The sequence below is a fragment of the Panthera onca genome, chromosome B3 (genome assembly GCF_046562875.1).
Source record: "Panthera onca isolate mPanOnc1 chromosome B3, mPanOnc1 haplotype 2, whole genome shotgun sequence".
Lineage (NCBI taxonomy): Eukaryota > Metazoa > Chordata > Mammalia > Carnivora > Felidae > Panthera > Panthera onca.
The window spans coordinates 29,804,906-29,821,806 of NC_138344.1; the positions used below are offsets into that span (position 1 = coordinate 29,804,906).

General features: G+C 50.4%; 1 protein-coding gene across 2 annotated transcripts in view; it reads left to right on the forward strand.

Annotated features, from left to right (window-relative positions):
- Positions 1-781: 781 nt before the first annotated feature.
- Positions 782-16,901, forward strand: part of PSTPIP1 (proline-serine-threonine phosphatase interacting protein 1) — a 46,744-nt gene continuing 30,624 nt past the window's right edge. For both annotated transcript variants that reach the window (XM_078448914.2, XM_078448915.2), the window contains exon 1: positions 782-1,244. In XM_078448914.2, coding sequence (XP_078305040.1) covers positions 1,209-1,244 — 36 coding nt within the window. In that variant the 5' untranslated portion in view covers positions 782-1,208. The remainder of the gene's footprint in view (positions 1,245-16,901) is intronic.

Sequence of the window (16,901 nt, forward strand, 5' to 3'; positions counted from 1 at the left end):
CCACTAAAGTGTAGGGGCCAGGCAAAACAAAAATGGGCGCCTCAGCCTGGGTTTTCAGACTCCCACACTATGCCTTCATAATCCTGTCTCTCAGTTCAACCACGTTCTTCAGCCTGAAGACTCCATTTCCTGAGGGAGGTTTCCTGCCCCAGAGAGTGTGTAATCTGGAGACTTGGCGGGGGGGGGGGGGGGGGGGGTGGGGGGGGGTGGGGGGGGGTGGGGGGGTGGGGTGGGGGGGTGGGCAGTGCTTATGAGACCTCAGGCTGTTTTCCCTTGCTAGTTACCTAGTCACTCCATCTCTGTCTTCCACTCCCCCCACCCCCCTGCCCCCCACCCCCACCCAACAATAGCACAGGGCTGTCTGCCCCCAGGCTGCGAGCTCCTTGAGGGCAGACTGTGGACTGAGGCACTAGGCAGCCAGGGTTTGATGAGTGATAGTGATGTCCTGGACCTGGGTGAGCCCTCCAGTATGGTTTGCTGCTGGGGAGTAGAGATCTAGCATCTCTGCACCTGGCTTGGCCATGGGGCTGGGATGGTGGGCGACAGCACTGGGGTTCCTGCCCCATCCTCACCCACACCTTCGGTGGGCTTCAGGCTCCCTAAGTTTATGGGCTCTGAGAATGGCCCAGCTAGGGCTTTGGAAGGGGGCAAGTGGAGGCGGGCAGTAGAGTGGCAGGTGTCAGGCGGGGCTGCACCAGGGAGCACCGCGGCTCCACTTCCTGTGGGCGAGGGCCCGGTGCCTGCCCCGGGCGGGGTGGGGGGGGGGGGGGAGGTTGCACAAACCTTCCTGCGCAGGCCCCAGGCTGCCTTCCCGCCTGGCCTGTGCACCAGCCTGCCTCTCCTGCTGGCTACTGCGGCTGGCATCCCTGCTCTCAGTCCTGCAGCCTGGACTGTGTCTCCATCACCACAGGGTTGGCAAGGGGCCTGCCGGACACCAGGGCCCGCCCTCCCATCCCTGGAAGGGTACTGCTCCTTCCTCATTTTGCTGCTGATTCTAGCCCCAAACAAAACAGGTTGAGCCCTTTTCCTCCCTCCGGCAGCTCCTCTCTGGCTTGCGGCTGCCTTCTGAGCCGCTGCAAACGGTGCCGGCCAGAGAGGGGGGGCCTGGGCCAGCCCTGTCGGGACTGGGACGGTGCGCCTGGCTCCTGGCCCTCGTTCAGCCCTGTCTGTGGCAGGAGAGCAAGCTTTGCCGTGGCAGTTGCCTGAAGATGATGCCCCAGCTTCAGTTCAGAGATGCCTTTTGGGTGAGTGAAGACAGCTGGGGCATTGAACAAGTGGAATGGGCTCTGGGGAGGCTGGCTCCACTGAAATTTCCCCCTCGGCAGCCGGTGGGGGTGTGGCTCCAGGAAGGTTTGCTCATAAATATAGCGGTTGATGTTTTGGTCTTAATTATTGTGGAGGTGACCCGGGCTTCTGTCCCTTCTGAGTTGGAAGATGAAGGGGGTCCTTGGCCTGGGGTGCTGATTTCTCTGCAAACTTCTCCACAGTGAGGTGGGGGAGGGATATCCTCTAAACACCCAGGCCTGATTTCTCTGAGAGACCATCTCCCCACTGCAGGATCTTTTTAGGAGAATCTAGGGGTGCCTGGGTGGCTCAGTCGGTTAAGCGTATGACTTCGGCTCAGGTCATGATCTTGGGGATCATGAGTTTGAACCCCGCCTCAGGCTCTGAGCTGACAGTGCAGAGTCTGCTTGGGATTCTCTCTCTCTCTCTCTCTCTCTCTCTCTCTCTCTCTCCCTCCCTCTGCCCCTCCCCTACTTACGCTCTCTTTCTCAAAATAAATAAACTTTTAAAAAATTAAAAAAAATTGTTTTAATGTTTATTTATTTTTGAGAGAGAGAGAGAGAGAGACAGAGCACAAGCAGGGGAGGGGAAGAGAGAGGGAGACACAGAATCCAAAGCAGGCTCCAGGCTCTGAGCTGTCAGCACAGAGCCTGACGTAGGGCTCAAACTCACGAACTGCGATATCATGACCTGAGCCGAAGTTGGACACTTAACTGACTGAGCCACCTAGGTACCCCTAAAAATATTTTTTAAAAAAGGAAAATCTAATATATGGATAGGGGCTTGAGGAGGCCATGTGAGGTGAAGGAGGGAGGGGGGGTGGTCATGGGTTTGGGGACCAGACAAACTTGAATTGGGATCTTGGCCCTGCTACTTAGAGACTGGACAAGCTATCTTATTTCTCTGAGCCTCATTTTCTCCAGCTATACAGTCCAGATAAATATTAATAAGCATCTCAACTGAATGGGAGGATTTAAAAAGGTGATCTAATGTAATCAAATGACAGTTCTTTTTTCCTGATATAACCTCTCTTCTTTGCAGACTTTAGGGGTCCTTTAAGGAGGCAGCACAGCTGGGCAATTCCTTGCTAACTTTCTTAAATTCAGTGCAAGCATATTTCAAATCCTTTCCCCCATGAAATGATGGCACGCAATAGGCTTGTGGAGGTGAAATGGCTTGGCATGGGCCACACAGCCTGCAAGCCCACTTTGGACCCCAGATCCCCTCAGCTTTTTAGCAGCCCTGCCTCTATCTTTCCTCTGCTTCTCAAGCTCTGGCTGTCCCCAGCAGCTCATGGGAAAAAGCGGAGACCTCTCTGGTTAGAGCTGGGGAATGAGGCTGTCCTGAGGGTGCCTCCCTTCAACCACACAGAGGACTCCCTGGTCCTTCACTCAGCCGTCTCAGCCTTAGACAATATCCTGGCCCTCCCTGGGCCCTTTCCTGGGGCCTGTGGCTAGGAGGATGACAGTTAACAAGCCAGGCCTTCCTTCCGTTCCGGGCCGTGCTCTGCTTGGGGCTTGTGGCCAACATATGAGTGGCCTGCTTCTCGCCTGCCCTGACCACACAGTGGGCAGAGGGCCACCTGGGGAGGGTACCCGTTCCGTTCCTCTCTGGGTCTCTGTTTCCCCATCTCTACAAAGAAGAGGTGGGCTCAGTCCAGAGAAAACAATGGAGGCAGACCTGGCTCAGCCCAGCCCAAGTACCAGGCTGGCAACTGGGTCCTCTCGAAGGGGTGCTGGCTGCAGTAGGGGGTGGGGCAGTGAGTCATCGCCTCTGCTGTGACTTAGAGTGAAAAGTGGGAGAAAGAGGTAGGGCCTGGAAATCCAGGGTGCTCTGTAGCCCAGGGCAGACCAGGAGACCCTGATCGTTTCACCTCTAGGACGTCTGTCCCACCCCAGGGCCCCTGGCCCCACCTTCCTGAGGGCAGAGCTCTGGCAAGGAGCAGCCCCCATGGCAGGATCTGGGCAGTGGGGGATGGCATAAGAGTGGGTAAGGTGTGGCAGGGACAGCAGCAGCAGCAATAAAGGAGCTGCGGCTGTGGTGGCTTTCTAAGGGACATCCAGCCATGCTTTGTGCCTGCCCCACCTCTGAGCCATCGCAGGCTTCAAGACCTCCAGTGCCTCCTCTCCTCCCCTGCTGGCTCCCTGGACTGGAGTGAGGGTATAGCCTAGGCAAGGCCAGAGCAGAGAGAAGTGCCCAGTGGGAGCCTCTCACCCTGAGCCTGGCAAACACACCAGGAGGTCATGGTCATCATCACTGACCCCAGGGCTCTGAATTCTAACCCCTCTCCCTGATGCTCAGCTCAGCCCATGAGGACAAATGACACTTACTTGTACTAAAGAAGTGCCAGGCACTGTTCTCAGGACTGTTGATCTATTCATCTACTTAAACTGATGAAGTAGATGCTATTGTTATCTCTATTATTCAGAGGAGGAAGTTGAGGCACAGAGCTTAAATAGCTTGCCCAAGGTCACACAGTGGGGATTAAACCCTGACAGGCTAGCTCCAGTGTCTGGGCTCTCACCCAAGGTGCTTCAACACCCTCTATCAACACAGTAGATCACTGGGTCTTTGGGCCACATCAGCAAATTGGAGGGAGAATGTCTGTTTTTCCTACCTCCCAGAGAAGTAAGAAGATCAGACGAGGTTTATAGAAGTATTTTGAAGCTCAGTTTACAGACAAATCTGTAAAACAAAAGACAGTGATCTTACTGCTGTAGAAATACTAGGGACAGAGCCCAACCTGCCCCTCCCCCATCTTTCCCCCTACCCCAGCCCAAGGCAAGACATTCCATAGCTTAGCAGTTCAAAATGAGTAGTCTTAAATAGTGGAAGGAAGCCCATGAACTAGAAGGATCATGTCTAACACCATAGCACTGCAGTTATTCGGCAGTCTCAACCATCCAGAACACAGGTGGTATGTAGCCCCATTCCTGGCACTAGCTCAGAGTAAGAGAAACACAAGCGGTTTCTGAGGAGCTAAGAGCTTATATTAAAGCTCATATACTTTAATCATATGAGATGCCCCATAATTTTTACTTAGGGCTTAAGAACTCTAATTTTACCCATAATTTTAACAAGCTTTTAATTAAAAAATTTTTTTTAATGTTTATTTATTTTTGAGAGAGAAGGAGAGACAGAGCACGAGCAGAGAAGGGGCAGAGAGAGGGGGACACAGAACCCAAAGCAGGCTCCAGGCTCTGAGCTGTCAGCACAGAGCCCGACGCGGGGCTCAAACTCACAAACTGCGAGATCATGACCTGAGCCGAAGTCGGAGGCTTAACTAACTGAGCCACCCAGGGGCCCCAAGCTTTTAATTTATAGATGTATCAGTTAGAGGGGGTCTACATGGAACATGATATACATTGATGAGTGATATGAACTGTTAAAGACAGCTTGACAGATAGCTGATAGCTGATAGCAAGGTGGGAGACCAAAAAATTATAAAAAGCCGACATAATGGCTCAGAAGTGATGGGAACATTCAGTGTGGGAGCAGGCCAGTTCTGTTTCTCAACAGGCCTGTATTTCTAATTTATCAATGTGACTACCCAGTATTTATTTATAGCCTGCTATTTTCTGTGGCAAAACATTCAGATGCAGGCCACTATGGAGTGAGGCAGGGGTGGACTAGCCACAGGGGGAAGGAAGGGATAATTTAATTTCTGTTACACATACAAATGATAAAAAGCATCGCAGCTTTGCAGGAAGTTAGTGGCTGGGCCTCAGAGTGGGGCTTGTCAGTGAGACGAAGTTGAGGGTAAGAATATCAGGTGCCTGATCTGAGAAGGGTTTAGATCTCATATAACCTGCCCAGCAGTGAGTCAGACGGGCACAGAAACCCAAAAAAGGCAAGGTCCTGCCCCTCACCTCCCAGTGTCTCCTTGCCAGTGTCTCGGCTCCCAGCAGGCAGCCAAACTCTATTGCAGAAAACATCTGTCTAAATTCTCAACACAGGGCTGGCAAGCGAGGGACAGTGTTCAGTCTATGTTTGTAGAATGAATGCATGAACATGGTTCCACTGCCTTCCTGAACCCATTTTCTCCTTCATTTCTTTTGAGTTCTATTCTACAAATATTTGTTGAGCAGTATTCTCTGCTAGGTGGTCTAAGCTGGATCCCTACCTACCCTCACCCCCACATCCAATCAGGTGAGTGAGACTGGCCTTCAAGGAAGTTACTGTCCAACACTGAACACTGAGGTTCCCTAATAACTGGGCCAGGCACGGGGTGCCCTGCTCTGAGCTGTACCTTCCCATCCCACCCTCTGGCTCCCTCCCAGGCTTTGCGAAGAAGCCACTGAGTATTGTTTTAAGAAGGAAAATCTAGTTTTGAACCAGGTTTTATTGAGATCCACATCCTATCCCTTTTGGTGTTGTTAAAATGAAACGTAAGGGCTTGAGGAGGATGGGCCACATATATTACAGTGACATCTCACCCCTAAGGGGTAAGATGGACCACCAAAGAGGACAGAGGGAGCAAGCCTGAACTTTTCCCTCTGACTTGTAGTCACATCTCTCCCCTTTGAGGCTAGGCTCTAGCATCATCTGGAAACCTCTGTGTCATCCTGGGAGGGGCTGAGCTCCCCAACAGACAGAGCACAGAGGAAGGCACCACTTTCCGGGTGGGGGAATGACTCACCAGGGATACACAGGGGCTGAGGATGGGCCCATCCCTCCCCTCTTGTGTCGGCTCAGCTGCTGTTGCCTCTTCCCCTTCCCAGTTCTGAGACTCTGAGGTTCCCCATTTAGGATAGAGGCCCCACTTTGGCCTGTCCCCCACCCCAGGACCTGCCAACCACTGTCTTGGGGCCTCACAGAAAATCAGGAGAGGCTGATGCTCATTGGATACCTACTCTGTTCTGAGCCCTTAAAGCTATGTACATACCTTCTAAAGAAATAAAATCAATAAATATAAGATCCTAAGAAGAAAGTAGGAAAATAGAGAAAGCCAGGAGAAAAGCACCCTTAGTCTCATCACACAAAGACAACTGGTAATATTTTGCTCTGCTTCCCTAACATTATTTGACATAGGTGCAAGCACATTGTGTACACAATTTTGTATTCTCCTGTATCTTTTTTCCTTGCATTTTAATTTTTGTAATGTTTATTTATTTATTTTTGAGAGAGAGAGACAGACAGAGAGACAGAGAGAGAGAGAGACTCCCAAGCCAGTTTCACACTTTCAGCGCTGAGCTGGGTGTGGGGCTCAATCCCACGAACGGCAAGATCATGACCTGAGCTGAAATCAAGAGTCAGACGCTCAACCAACTGAGCGGTCCAGGCACCCCTTTTCACTTTAAACTTTATTTTTAATTGTGGTAAAGTATACTTAACATGAAATTTATCATTTTAACATTTAAGTGTACAGTTCAGTAGGGTTAAGTATACTCACATTGTTGTGGACGCTCCTGCCTCTTTTCATCATAATTCCATTTTGAACATGTGTGGGTGTGGGTGTGATTTCCTCGTTTCAAAACACCATTGTTAATGGCTACACAGTCCAGCTTGTGGATTTGGTAGATGTATGATTCATTTATCCAATCCCTATTGTTGGACATGTAGGTTGCTGCTGCCTATTATTCATTACTCTAGACAGTGATGCATTGGGTAGATCTTTGTGTATCAAAATTTTTCACTTGAGGATTATTTTCTTGGGTGGATTCCCAGGAGAAGAGACATTCCTGAGTGAGATAGTGGGGCCGCATCTCTAGCTGGGCAGGAGCCTTTTTATGCAGGAAGGAGGGACCGGAGTGGCCTGGAAGGGGCTGGGAGGGCCAGGCCTGGAGGGGCTCTGCCACGAACTGAAGCCTGCTCAGACTTTGTTCAAGAATTTGCAGCAGGGCAGGCCCCTATGGCCTTGAAGGCCAAGGAGGCCAGTGGCTGGGGAAGGGGTCCTCCCAAGCATCAGGGGCTTGTAGACAGTGCAGGAGGTAGGAGAGGGAGGCCCTAGCTGTCCTGCCTTTGCTGCTACCAAATGCCTTCCCAGTGTGTCCTTGGCCATGGCCGTCTGAAGGAGTGAGGACAGACTCTCTCTGTCAATGTCCTCCTATCTCCTGAATGGAGGCATGGGCGGGCCTACTCCATGGCCACATGTCCAGGGCAGAGCAGGGACTCCCTCCCAGGTCTATTGGACACCATCATATTCTGCCTCTGAATTCAAGGAGATTGACTAGTTTCTTCTTGGTTCAGTTATAATTCTTATAGGATACATGACATTGTATATGTTGACTCTATATGTTGACATTGATTTCGGTCATTTTGGAAGTAGGGTTATTTTTCTCTCCATTTCCCCTCTAATTTTCTGTAAGTGAACACAGATTATGTATGTCATTAAAAGGAAAATACTTGAAAACAAAACTAAGCAACTGCTGTTTTCAAGCCTGAGATTTTAAGTGAAATTTGTGGTTTGATAGCATTACCTCTTGCACATACTCTGTGTGCACTTTGTGGTACATCGTCCCCCTGGGGCCCAAGAACTTGGTTCATCTGTGCCTATTTCCCAGGACATGGCCAGCTGTTTGATGGTGTGAGAAGGAGGCAGAGGTCTCTGGTTATGCTTGCTGTGCATTTGTGAGGCTGGCAGAGGTCACCTGGAGGATCTACTGGCCACAGCAGCCTTGGTCACCCTCAATTTTATTCTTGGTGGAAAACAAGGTCTGCTTCTCAATGACCCCCTGCACTCCAGTTCCTGGGATTTGTGTACTACACACCACGGGGGTAGCCCCCCAGAATGGAGCGGGAGGGCCTTGCTTGGACTATGGAGGGCAGGCAAGGATTTGGGAGAAGGCAGGCTGGCAGATGGCAGCCCAGGGGAAGGAATGGCATGGACGAAGGTGTGGAAGTGGGGAGTGGGCACAATGGGTTTGGAAGGCAGTTTTCTGGCCCACAGGCTCATGCAGGGCGACTGGTAGGAAAGTGACTGGAGATTGTGAAAGGTCCTGACCGGCCTTAAGAGGTGACAGAGACGCTTTCTTCTACCTCCCTGCACCCTCTCCAGCAGCGGATGTTTCCTATCATGAAAAGGAGCTGCAGGCTGTGGGCGGGATGCCCTCCCTCCTCACCCAGAGTCTAGCTGATGCCGCAAACCACACAATGAAGGGAACTTGGTGTGGAAACTGAAACTGCCTGGACTTCCAGCAAGAGAGAGTAGCACCCTGTGCCCTGGGGGCTTGCCCGTGCTGGGGCTCTTCCCTGGACTCACTCCAACAGCTCCTCCCTCCAGGCCTTCTTTAATGCCTCTCCTAGCCTCCACCTTCACTTGCTGGGCCGGGGAGAATCATTTCCCTTCTCTGAACTTCAGATTCCTCATGTGGGATGTCAGAGTGATGCTCATCTAAGACAGAGGCTTTAAAGATGAGGAGGCTAAGGGCAGCACTAAGGGGACCACCTTCTGCTGTTCACTATGGGGAGTTAGCAGACCAGAAACAGGTTCTAAGGGACCCAGACTTAGGATTGCATGTACACTACAGGGTGAGCCACGTATGTGCATCCTCCTACTCCCAGAATGCCTCCCCAACTCTGTTCACCATTACACATTAAATTCTGCCATCAGAGAGTCATTCCCATGGCTTCAAATGACAAGATGCATTTCCTTCCAACAATAGCTCTGTGAACTTGGTATTCTTATGCCTGTTTTGCAGGCAGAAATCTCAGAGGGGATGTGGGACTGGGGATACCACCGAGGTGGACTTTGGGGTTGCTGGTCTAGACCTGGCTGCTACCTTCTCAGGCTTAGGTCAGAGAGCCCTTGGGGGTTACTGGGAGGTGCGGTGGTTCGCTAAGACCTGGCACTCTGAGCAGTGGGTGAGGAGAACGTGGGGGAATGACAGCCCCTTCCGCTGGTGTTGACAGCACCCACTATTGGGCAACAGGAAGTGCCTGCTGGAGCTCCAGAGACCACAGCCAAGGCAGGGATGGGGTGGCCAGATGGGACTCAGGGTTTCCCAGGAGTGGACATGGGAAAACAGAAGCTGAGCCATACTGGGAAGGAAAGAGGGGATGACGGGCTGAGGCAGGACAGTGCTTGACATATTCAAGGGACAAGGAGACCTGTGTGACTGAGGCCAAATGACCGAGATGGGTAGTACTTGGAGATAATATCGAAAATGTGACAGGGAGCCAAACCTTGTAGGACTGTTGTTCTCAAACATCCCAATGCCCAGGCCACACCCAAGGTCAATTACATAAGAATTTCAGGGTGGGAGGCTGGGCATCAGTATTTTCCTAAGTTCTTGAGTGTTTCCAAAGTGCAGCCAGGGTTGAGAACCGTTGGCGTGGATAATTGTGATGCTGGATGCATTGCCATTGCTGATAACCAGCATACAGCTGGCTTTTACCACTTAGGTGACCTCATTTGACTCACTTGTGAATGAATAGAGGGTAGAGGTTTGTTTCGTTTTGCTTTTTAACCTTATAATCTACGATTATGTTTTTTTATTGTGGTAAATATACATAACATAAAACTTAACACTTTAACCATTTAAAAATTTTTTTAATGTTTATTTATTTTTGAGAGAGAGAGAGAGAGAGACAGAGCATGAGTGGGGGAGGGACAGAGAGAGAGGGAGACACAGAATCGGAAGCAGGCTCCAGGCTCCGAGCTGTCAGCACAGAGCCCCACATGGGGCTCGAACTCACAGACCGTGAGATCATGACCTGAGCTGAAGTCGGATGCTTCACCAACTGAGCCACCCAGGCGCCCCAACACTTTAACCATTTTTAAACATGCAATGCAGCAGCATTAATATATTTATAATGTTGCACGACCATTACTACTACCTATTTCCAGAACTTTTCATCATCCCAAGCAGAAACTCTGGACTCATTAAACAGTAACTCTTCATCTCCCTTCCCTCGTCTCTTACTTTCTTTCTATGAATTTGCCTACCCTAGGAACCTCATATAAGTAGAATCATACAATATTTGACCTTTTGTGTCTGGCTTATTTCACTTAGCATGTCTTTAAGGTTTATCTGTGTTTCAACAGACATCAGAATTTCATTTCTTGGGGTGCCTGGGTGGCTCAGTCGGTGAAGCGTCCGAGTCTTGATTTTGGCTCAGGTTGTGATCTCATGGTTCCTGCGATCAAGCCCTGTGTCCTCAGCTCTGTGTGGACAGCTCTCAACTCTCTCTCTCTGCCCCTCCCCTGCTCATACTCTCTCTCTTTTGTTAGTGTTTTCTGAGTTGTAAGAAGTCTTTATATATTCTGGATATTAATCCCTTATCATATATATAATTTGCAAATATTTTCTCTCAATCTGGGCATTATCTTTTTACTCTCTTGATGTTGTCTTTTGATGCATAAGTTTTTAATTTTCATGAAATCTAATTTATCTATTTTTTCTTTTGTTATCTGTGGTTTTGGTGTCAAATCCAAGAAATCATTGCTAAGTCCAGTGTTTTGAGGCTTTTCTCCTATGTTTTCTTTTCAGGGTTTTACAGTTTTAGCTCTTACATTTAGGCCATGGATAAATTTAGAGTTAATTTTTGTATACAGTGTAAAGACTGGGTCCAACTTCATTCTTTTGCATGTGGATATCACTTTCCCCAGCACCATTTGTTGAAAAGACTCCTTTCCACATTGAATGACCTTGATGTCTTTGTGGAAAATCATATATGTGCTTATTTCTGGGCTTTCTATTCTATTCCATTGGTCTATATGCCTATCCTTATGACAGTACCATACGATTTAAATTACTGTAGAAGGTGCCATCTTTGTCTCTTACACTGCCTTTAGAAGCTAATGCCCTGCTTTGATTCTACTACATTTACAGGGTGGCCCTGGTGAGTCCCTCCACTCTCTGAGCCTGACTCTTTGTCTGTATTAAATTGATTTTTGTGGCAACATGCTTGTTAATGGCCTTGCAAAGGCAAGGAGCTTCACGTGCAGACCCCCTGCAGGTGCAGGAGCCCAGCTAGCACCCAGAACCCAGGGTCAGCTCTGAGATCCAGAACCTGACAAGGCTGGCAGAGGAGGCCACAGGGCCTTCTTCAGAGGCTGCAGCGGTCTGTCCCTGCCTTCAGGAAAAGGCGTAGGGATGGGAACGGGGCTCCTCTGCAGCTCCAGGGCTTCATCTCTGTATCTTGAGCAAGTCTCAAGCCCAAAGGAGGAGCAATTCACGGCCACAAAGAAAGACACCCTGCATCAGCCCTGTGAGGGCACAAAGTGCAAGTGTTCATCCCACTTTACAAATAAAAACAATTGAGTCTGAGAGATTAGAGGCAACCAGTCCAAATAAGTATCACAGCTAAGATTCACACCTAGCTTTCCTTTTTTATTTCCTTTCTTTGACTTCATATGTACTCATCACCATGGCCACCATTTTCCAGGAGCTCATTAAGTGTCAGGGTGCCCATTGCTGGGCTCCTCCATGTATTATTTCATTTAGTCCTAGAGCCCAGAGGTGGGCAATATGTTCACATTCATTTTACACAGGAGGGGCTCTGTGCTCAGGATGTTAAGTGACTTGCCCAAAGTTGCACTGCCTGTTTCATGGAACTGGCCAGGACGAGAACCCAATGCCTGAGCTCTGCCCACATCCCACTGCCTGGGCTTCCTCCTGGGGTGGTGTTCTGTAGGGTATCCCCTGGCAGGTGTAGGTGTGTAGGAGGGGTGAAACTAGGGGAACGGGATGTGCAGGGTAAGTAGGTGGACCATCAGTGCTGGCCTCTAGTCTCTGGCTGGTCACCCACAAACTATGTGGCAAGAGGCCCTGTGTGGCTGGCTATGGACAGGGAATGGACGGTGCCTCTCCTTGCTGAAGGGGTCAGTCTCCTCCAGGGCTCAATGTCTGGGGTGGCTCAGTTCTCTCCTCTTCTCCATTAACTATCCTCTGCATCCCACTGCTTCCCTCACCCTCGGCCACTGGCATCTGCTTTCTACTCCACCCAGTGCTAGATCTAGGGAGTCCCCACTGCCCCACCAGCTTGGTGGGGCCAGTGCAGAGGGACTGTGTGACCTGAGCAATCATCCATTTGCTGAGCCTCAGGTGCTCATCTGTAACAGGGGGCAATAAGAATAGCACAGGCCTGACATTCCAGGGGGTGCTGAGGATTAGAGGTGATAATGGATTTAGAGCACTGACCTCTACCTGTCTGCATCCCACCCAGCTCCCATCCCCTGAACTCAGAACCTGGCGAAGCTTCCCTTTACCTCCTGGGAAGGTCCCACACCTGCTCATGAGTCTCTCCTCCAGCTGGCCTTAGGCTACCTCTTCAGACACCTGCTCCAGCCTCACTCAGATCTCACCGTGACCACTTAGAGCTCTGTGCGTTAGACTTCCAGTCTTCTAAACCTCAGGGGCCCATTCCCACCCGCAGGCTTCTGCCTGGACTTGTGTTCACTCCCTGTCCCTTCCCTTTTCTAATCTTTCCACACGTTTTGGTTTCACAAAGCAGTAGGAAGAAGTGGGGGTCGAGCTACTCCTTTAAGACTTGAGAATGCATAAGGGAAGTGGGCAGGACTTCACAGACTTGGGGAGGGGAGTGTGGTAGCCAAGACCTTTCCTTCCTGATAATCTGAGGAGGCTTATTTAAAAGAACAAAGCTTTCAAACCAGACAGACTTTGGTTGAAAGCCAGGCCCGCCCACACAATTGCTGATTGTGCCTGGACAAGTTACATAACCTCTCTCATTCTTGCTTTCCTCAAACAACAGCACCCTGTGGTCAGTATTACTAAGATAAGTGTTTCCCTATGCCCCCCCCCCCACCCCCCACCGTCTCCCCACCCGCATACATGGTAGTCCTCTTCTGGTGCTAGTGTTGCCCCCCATACCTGGTTATGTGGGATCCCTGAGAAGCTCTGAAAGTTCGCAGGGCTCTGACAGGGCCCCTGGAAGGCTCAGGGTGACTGCTGGCCATAGGCTGAGGGGCCCAGACATCTCAGGGCCCCTGCCAACCAGGCAGCTCTACTGCTTGGCTGCTTGGGTGAAGGCCCCTGAAGGCCCCGGGGAGGCGGTCAGACTGGGCTCAGTGGAGAAGTGGAGTCCTCTGGAAACTCATTTCTTTTTTTTAAATTTATTTATTTAAGTTTATTTATTTTGAAAGGGAGAGAGAGAATCCCAAGCAGGCTCTTCACTGTTAACACAGAGCCCGATGCGGGGCTTGAACCCATAAACCGTAAGATCGTGATCTAAACCAAGGTCTAGAGATGCTTAATCAGCTGATCCACCCATATGCCTCTGGAAACTCATGTCTAATCTCAAGCTCCTGTCAGCCTAGCTGATCTCAGTGTAGCTCATCTAACCACATTCAACGTGCTTTTGTTCTTTTAAAAATAAAAGTCCACCTTTACCTTCTTGAATCTCTCCCTCTGACACCTACCCTGGGCCATCTTAGAAAAACTATAAATCACCCCACATTTATCTGCTTATGCATGGACCCCCCAATCCTTGGGCCAGGGACACTTAGACCCAGCTGAGACCTCTCTGCAGAATCCCTAACCTGCTTACAGACCCCTGTGACAGGGTGCTCTCCACCTGGTGAAGCAGCTCACCCTGTGTAGCCATATTTGGGATCACTTCGGCTTTTGGGAAGCCCTTGTGCTGATCTGGAGTCGGCCTCCCTCTCTCTATCTCCATGAGTCCTGGCTTGGGCCTCTGGGGACACCAGCCACAGACACTCCTTCTATTCCTGATAGCCCCACAAAGGTCTGCAGGTGACAGTGTTCCTCACCAATTCCCCAAGGGCCTTGGCTTGGGACCCTGTCTTTACCCACCTGCCACCTGCTTTACAACAGGTACGCAACTAGCTTGCTTACTGAAGTCTCTGGTCATCCATCCAACCATCCATCCATCCATCCAAGCCATACCTGAGCTTTTGGCCCTTTGCCTTCCTCAATTTGCTAACTAAGAATGGTGGAGATTAGCCCCACTGTGAGGAAGTAGCTGTGGGGCAGTGGAAAGACCCTGGCTACTATTCATTGACTGATCCTCCCTGAGTCTCAGTTTCCTTATCTGTACAATGGGGATGATAATACTGCTTTAAGAAGTAGAGGGGATGGGTCTGTCTGGTTTATATAAAGGTGCTGGGTAATGAATCATTGAAATGCAAGCCAGTGATCTGGTCCCCTCCATGGGGAACCTCAGGAGCCAGCAGTCTTAAAGCCACAGCCTCTTGAGGGCCTCCCTAAGACATTTATTTAGCCCTTGTCCAATGTATTTGCTGTGCAGATTCTGGGCTCTGGGACCCAGCAAGAGAACAGACCCACTTTCTGCCTTCATGGAGCTGCCTTCTGGAGAGTTCAGTGCTCACGTCAGGTTTCCTGTCTTTAGGCTTTGGTTTCTCAGTCCACAGAAGACTGGCAACAGTAAACTGTGGCCGGTAAACTGGCCATAGGAGGCACACTGGCTGCAGAGGTCCCTTCAGTGAAAGTAGTGTGCGAGAGGATAGGACAGTGCGGCTGGCACCGTGCTGCCCCTGATGCCTGCTCAGGCCACTGTCTGGGGCTTCTGGGGTGAGAAGAGTGAGACTAGTCTCCTGTTCCGTCTCCTCTCCCGCTGATAAAAGGTGGTTTTCCACAAAAGTCAGTGGCAGGGGTGTCTGAGTGGTTCAGTCGGTTAAGCCTCTTTGGCTCAGGTCATGATCATATTGTTCGGGGGTTTGAGCCCTGTGTGGTGCTCTGTGATGACAGCTTAGAGCCTGCAGCCTGTTTTGGATTCTGTGTCTCCCTCTGTCTCTGCCCCTCCCCAGCTTACGCTCTGTCTCTCTCTGTCTCTCAAAAATAAGTAAACATTAAAAAAAAAAAACATTTTTTTTTAATGGTTGGAGCACCTGGGTGGCTCAGTTGATAGAGCATATGTCTTTGGCTCAGGTCATGATATCGTGGTTCCTGAATCTGAGCCCTGCATTGGGCTCTCTGCTGTCAGCCTATCAGGGCAGAACCCCCTTCAGATCTTCTGTACCCCTCTCTCTGCCCCTCCCCCACTCGCGCTCTTCCAAAAATAAATATTTCTTTTTATTTAAAAAAAATTTTTTTTAATGTTTATTTATTATTGAGAGACAGAGCACAAGCAGAGGAGGAGCAGAGAGAGAGGGAGACATAGAACCTGAAGCAGGCTCCAGGCTCCGAGCTGTCAGCAAAGAGCCTGACGTGGGGCTTGAACTCACGAATTGTGAGATCATGACCTGAGCTGAAGTCGGTCGCTTAACCGACTGAGCCACCCAGGTGCCCCAGATATTTCTTTTTTAAAAAAGGATAAAAATAAAGAATGAAGAGCCCATCAACCCAAGAGCATGACAGACATTAGAAACATTTTCAACAAGAATGGTTAACATTTTGCAAAATGTTTTTTGAGCCCAGTAAGGTGCAAGCTGGCCACTTAACTTTTCTTTCTTCCACCTTCTAAAGCCACTGTTAGCTTTCCCTTCCCCATGCCTGGGCATGTGTTAGAGCTTTTCTAGTCCTTTTCTAGTCTCAGTATAACTCACTCCAGCTCTATCTCATGTCACAAGTTCACTGTCTTGCTCAGTTGAACACTCCACATTGGGAGCCTACGATGGGGAAGAACGGGGTTCGTTTCTTCATTTGCTGTGTTCTACCCATACCCACTGCTGGCTACTTCTGGTGTCTCCGCAGCTGTGGTGAGGTGTGGGCTCAGTGACTCTAAAGGGGTGAAAGGTGGTAGCTGGCAATGGCCCAGCAGGTGGCAGATTCCCGCAGGCCAGCTCTTGGTCTCCTGGGTACTTCGGCTGGTTCCTCGGTGTCCCCATTCCCCCACCGAGTCTCCCCCTGTTCTGCTGCCTGCACCTGTCCACTTCTGACTCCTCTTAGTTGCACCCAGCAGTCCCCTCCACACAGCCCTTTGCGGTGGCTCCTTCCTCCCTGTCAGCAAGGTCTCATGGGCAGAAAGTCACAAGATGGCTCTTCCCAGCTACCTTCCACACCCTCCACTTGGTCCCCAGAAAAATATCAGTGCTAATTCCTGGACAGGCCAACCCTCTCACCCTGCTGTCTGTTGGGGGTGGCACCAGGCTGGCAGGCAGGGACAGGACAGGGCCTGGGGAGCTACAACTTGCGGAGCAGCTGCTGAGCTTGGGGAACTGCAGAGAGGCAAGAGATTGAGAAGGTAAGAGCCAAGATCTTGCCCTGGGAGAGCTGGGTTCAAATCCGGGCTGTGTCCTGCAGGCTCTGGGCAAGTTAGGTGAACTCCCTGGGTTCCATTTTCCTCACCTGTAAAATGTGGGTAATAATCCTTAGCCTCATACCCTACTTAGGGCATGCTCTGATCTCTGTTCACCATTCTCACCTTTGCATATTATTTCATTGGCTTCTCAGATCAACCATAAGTGGTGGGATCTGTTGGGCCCATTTTACTGGACCAGAGGTGTGAACTGACAGCTAGTCTGCTGATGTCTGTACAGTCTCTCAGACCAGGCCCGGGCACCTTCCCTGACTGTGTAGGTCTGCCTGATGGGGCTGTGCCCTAGAGGGGAGAGGTTGGTCTCTTCCCACTTCCTTCATGAGGAAACCAAGTCCCACAAAGGGGAAATGGCATGCTCAGGCCCTGGTCTCTGTGGCCTAGCCCCTGCAACCACCAAGAGTGCTATGGGTAGGGGCACCTGGGTGGCTTAATCGGTTAAGCGTCTGACTTAGGCTCATGTCATGATCTCACGGTTC